The sequence below is a fragment of the Primulina tabacum genome, chromosome 6 (genome assembly GCF_025594145.1).
Source record: "Primulina tabacum isolate GXHZ01 chromosome 6, ASM2559414v2, whole genome shotgun sequence".
Classification (NCBI taxonomy): domain Eukaryota; kingdom Viridiplantae; phylum Streptophyta; class Magnoliopsida; order Lamiales; family Gesneriaceae; genus Primulina; species Primulina tabacum.
This window is the reverse complement of record NC_134555.1, coordinates 37,887,700-37,893,182: the sequence shown is the minus strand read 5'-3', so window position 1 is coordinate 37,893,182 and position 5,483 is coordinate 37,887,700. Positions and strand designations below refer to the sequence as shown.

Genomic DNA, 5,483 nt, shown 5'->3' with positions numbered 1-5,483 from the left:
AAGAGTCCAAATTTAATTCCAACTGGGACTCCAAAAATCGGCCATATCATCTAGGATAGTGTCAAGATTTTATTTGGTTTGAATATTATATTTTATGCCTTTTAAAACTATTTTTAAAAGTCATAAGTTTCTTATCAAAATAAATTAGAATTTTATTCAAACTTATTTAGATGTTAAATGATATCTAAATTTTATTCAAAATAAATTAAAGATATTAAATATGATTTATAGGATCTTATCAAAATAAATTAGAATCTTATTCTAACTTATTTTCAGATAGCAAACAATATCTAAATTTTATTCACAATAAATTAAAGATATTATCAACATCTTTTGAATATTATCATAATAATCCCAACCTATAATTATCTCATAATTATATTTTAATATAATAAAAATATCTTAATTAATTATATTTTTCTCCAAGCATTTGAAGTTATGGAAACAATTTTCCATGAGATTTCTAAAATACATTTCTAGCTCGTCATTATCTAGAAAGGCGTATTGGGGACCATGAACTCATAATTAGAAGCTCCAATAAATTAGATAAATAATTTAACTCTTTAATTAGTTTATCTAATTTATTAATTCCCTAATTACTCCACTAAAAATATGGAATTGCACTCTCCTTCATTATGAAATATTTAATCTACAAAATCGAGTAGTCCATTGATATAATCATTACACATGGATTAATCTTCTATAGACAATTCGTAACTGAATCTAGAAATTTCCGTTTACCTCTTCAATTACTTCTTACCCTCATTTACCATTAATTCGCTAGTGAGTGGTTCAATTTATAACTTGATTATAAATTAGTTGGGACCATGACTCAGTTCCAGAATTAACAAATGAGGGAATCGTCTTTCTACTTCTCGCAAGAAGCAATGGATTCCATGTCCGTGAATTTATATTCTCAACCATTCATTTCAAATATAAATCTAAAATGCAAGTATTAAGAATGAGCAATCACAAACATTAAACAAGCAAATTAAGATTCATATTGAAATGAACAGGAGTTTAGAATCACTTCAGGATTAAGATTTGTTCATATATGATCATCTTTATTATTTAATTTGAATTTCATAGTAACAACGGAATTTATTATGAAATGACTAATTAAATCGGTCCAAGTCGTACATAATCGCATTATATATAAATGCCCACATCTAGATGTCCCAACATCGACGATCCGGATAAGATGATCACATTCATAATGTTCATGGGCCGCATTATTGATGCTTTAATTAAAGATCCATACTTCAATTAATTCATCACCGACTTAATTTAAGTTTATTATCTATAATTTTAATCCTCTTGTATATATAACTCTTATATATACTAAAATTATGATTACATCCAATAAACTAGGGATTTTGCTACGATATTCATGACAATAACATTTTCATGCAAACATGTTCAATCATAAATGTCGCTTTCATTAATAAAAAAATATCTTATTTCAATTCTTTTAGCATATGCCTTTCAAACACTTTTACAGGCAGTGTCTTGGTGAATGGATCGGCGAGGTTGTCAGCAGACAAAATCTTGAGAATAGAAGCGTCACCTCTTTGCACTATCTCTCGGATCAAGTGGTACCCCTTTCTATATGCTTCAATCTCTTGTGACTACGAGGTTCTTCGAATTAGCCACTGCACCACCGTTGTCACACCACAAAGTGAGTGGATTATTCACATTTGGAACAACTTCCAAATCAAATAGGAATTTCTTAAGCCATACAGCCTCTTTAGCAACTTCGGAAGCAGCTATGTATTCGGCCTCCATGGTCTAGTCGGCTGTGCTGGATTGCTTGATGCTTCTCCAGACTATGGCACCGCCACCAAAAGTAAACACCGATCCAGATGTCGATTTTTGAGTATATCTATCTGATTGAAAATCAGAATCAATGTAACCATCTTTTTTAAGGTCTCCACCCGAATAGACAAGCATATAATTTCTCGTTCTCCAAAGATACTTAAGAATGTTTTTAACCACTATCCAATGATCCAAACCAGGATTTGACTGAAAACGGCTGACTATCTCCACAGCATAACATATGTCCGGCCTAGTGAACATCATTGCGCACATAAGGCTCCCTACTGCAGAGGCATAGGGAATGCGTCTCATGTCCTCAACTTCTTGCGGTGTCTTAGGACACTGCTCCTTAGAGAGGACGATTCCATGTCGGGTTGGTAGATAACCTTTCTTGAATTCTTGCATTCTATAACGCAATAGCATCTTATCAATATAAGTAGCTTGAGACAATGCCAACAACTTGTTCTTACGATCTCAAACAATTCGAATTCCAAGAACTTAATTTGATTCTCCCAAATCTTTCATTTGGAATTGCTTGGCAAGCCAACCCTTTACTATAGACAATTTTTCCACATTATTACCAATAAGCAGAATGTCATCTACGTAAAGCACTATGAATACCACTCTTCCATCTTTGATGTGCTTGTATACACAAGGCTCATCAACACTTTGATCAAAGCCATAAGATTTGATTGTTTCATCAAATCTATGGTTCCATGATCTCGACGCTTGCTTTAGTCCATAAATTGATCTAAGCAATTTGCAAACCTTCTGCTCTTGGCCTTGGACTATAAAACCCTCTGGTTGCTTCATGTAGATTTCCTCGTCTAGATGACCGTTCAGAAAGGCCGTCTTGACATCCATCTGCCATATCTCATAGTCAAAATGAGAAGCAATTGAAAGTAAGATGCGAATAGATTTAAGCATGGCTACTGGCGAGAAAGTCTCTTCATAATCGACTCCCTCCTTTTGGGTATAACCCTTTGCAATCAATCTTGCTTTGAAAGTCTCTACTTTCCCATCTACACCTCTCTTTCTCTTATAGATCCATTTACACCCAATAGGTCTAACCTCTTCAGGTGAATCTACAAGAATCCAGACAGAATTAGAGTATATCGACTACATTTCTTGGTTCATAGCTTCAAGCCACCTTTCTTTGTCGGGATCTTCCATTGCATGTTGAAATGACAATGAATCATCTTTCACCCCATCGGTGACAGCAACATTCGCCTCTTCATCTTGACGATAGCAGAGGGGTGGTCTTATTACCCTCCCACTACGTCGAGGTGGCGTGATATCTTGACTTGGTTCAGTGGTATCATTAATGGTTTACTTAACAAATTTAGTTGGAGGTTGAATGATCTCATCATTGAGTAACTCCTCGAGTACAATCTTACTTTGAGGCTTGAAGTTAGTCGTATAATCATCTTCAAGAAAGATGGCATTTGTCGATACAATTGCCTTTTTATCTTGAGGATCATAAAACCAACCTCCTCTCGTTCCCTTGGCATATCCCACGAACAAACACACTTTTGAACGTGAATGCAATTTTCCAGTCTTTCCTTCCAACACATGTGTTGGGCATCCCCATATGCGAAAATGAGATAAACTAGGTTTTTTCCCATTCCACAACTCTAGAGGTGTTTTATGGATTGACTTCGATGGCATTGCATTCAAAATGTAAGTGGCTATCTCTATTGCATAACCCCAAAACGAGATTGGCAGTGAAGAATAGCTCATCATAGATCTCACCATATCAAGCAAAGTGCGATTTCTCCTTTCAGCAACACCATTTTGCTGAGGGGTACCAGGTGCAGTGAGTTGGTATAAAACACCATGCTCTAGCAAATAATCTTTGAACTCAGTATCAAGATACTCGCCAACTCGATCTGATCGAAAACATTTTAAAGATTTACCTAGTTTCCTTTCGGCTTCCGCATGAAATTCTTTGAACTTTTCAAAAGTCTCGGATTTTCTATGCATGAGATAAATATATCCATACCTTTAGTAATCATCAATAAAAGTGACGAAGTACTCATATCCACCTCTAGCTTGTGTAGTCATAGGACCACATACATCACTATGTATAAGCTCTAGTGGTTCCTTGGCCCTATTGCCTTTTGCGGAGAAAGGTCTCTTAGTTATTTTTCTTTCTAAACAAGATTTACAAACAGGAAGAGTGCCAACAATTAGTTCTCTTAAAGGACCATCCTTTACTAGTCTATTTAATATTTCTAAGGAAATATGCCCTAACCTTAGGTGCCACAGATATGTTTTATCTTCATGAGAAACCTTTTGCTTTTTAGGTTTGGGATGTTCTATTTTAAACATTTCGACATTAAGCAGTGGTTGTTCGTTTGGTCTTAGAATATATAGCCCATTTTCGATTGAAGCAGTACAAATCATACGACCATTTCTCAAAATAACAATCTCATTATTATCAAAAGAAAGCGAATAAAATTGTTCGCAACTTTGAAATAGAAATCAAATTTCTACGAAAACTAGGAATAAAATAAACATTGTTCAAAACCAAATGTCTATCATTAAATCTAAGTTTATTAACTCTCGCTGCTCTTGCCGAAACTACTGCACCATTGCCAACTCTCACCGTGAAGGACCCATCAGCAAGCTCTTCATATGAACTAAGTAGCTGCAAAGAAGTACAAACATGATTAGTAGCGCCCGAATCAACTATCCATATAGAAGAATCAATGGTTACTAAACAAGATTCTAGAACAAGTAAGTGATACTTACCTTTCTTCTTCTTTTTTAGGTCAGCGAGATACTTGGGGCAGTTTCTCTTCCAATGACCATCAATCCCACAGTGAAAACATTTTCCTTTGGGCTTTGCAGTGTCACCCTTCTTTTTGTCATTGGAACCATTCCAATTCTTTTGCTTTTTAGGAGCTCCCTTTCATTTCCCCTTATTCTTTCTTTTCAAACTAGCTTTGGAGGAAAGTGACTTAGCCTTGACAACATTTGCCTCACCTTCTTGAACTTTTCCAATGGAAATGGCCTCAAAGGTTTGCAACTCGTTGAGCAATTGTGTCATGTTATAATCAAGCTTGTTCATGACATAGTTGCTCTTGAATTGCAGGAAAGTCGGAGGCAATGATTCCAAAATCATGCTCACTTGTGTACCATCATCTATGGCCGCACCATGAGTCTCAGCCTCAGTGAAGTAGTTAACCATGTTCAAAACATGCGCTCCAACTGATTGGTCTTTCTTCATCTTAGCATTCATGGCATTCTTAATGGCTTCATGCTTAGATTGACTAGATTGCTGACCAAACATAGCTTGCAGAGAATCCATTATCTCATAAGCATTCTCTACATTCTCGTGCTTAAGTCTAAGCACATCTTTCATTCCGGCTAACATGTAGCCCTTGGCTTTATTGTTTGCTGCGATCCATCGATCATATATTTCTCGTACACTACGAGAAGCATTCAAAGGGGCTCGGGAGGACACTCCTCCATTAAGACAAATTTGAGGTTCTCACAGACGAGGGCAATGTTAATGTTACTCTTCCATTTCAAAAAGTTTTCACCAGTCAACTTTTCATTAAGTAAAGCAAGAACATGACCAGTAGACATGATTGCTGAAATTAATGTATAAAACGACATTTAATAAATTGAACAAATATCACAGTCAACTAATCAATTTAGGA

The 5,483-nt window shown here is 35.6% G+C and overlaps 1 protein-coding gene across 1 annotated transcript; it reads right to left on the bottom strand.

Moving 5' to 3' along the window:
* Window positions 1-1,788: 1,788 nt before the first annotated feature.
* On the bottom strand, window positions 1,789-2,220 carry LOC142550245 (secreted RxLR effector protein 161-like). Its single transcript, XM_075659483.1, has one exon. The coding sequence runs from the start codon at window positions 2,218-2,220 to the stop codon at window positions 1,789-1,791; it is 432 nt and encodes a 143-aa protein (XP_075515598.1).
* Window positions 2,221-5,483: the final 3,263 nt, after the last annotated feature.

What these genes read in the sequence shown, in the direction of transcription:
- LOC142550245 (XM_075659483.1), bottom strand. Translation starts at nt 2,220, where the DNA reads ATGCAAGAATTCAAGAAAGGTTATCTACCAACCCGACATGGAATCGTC.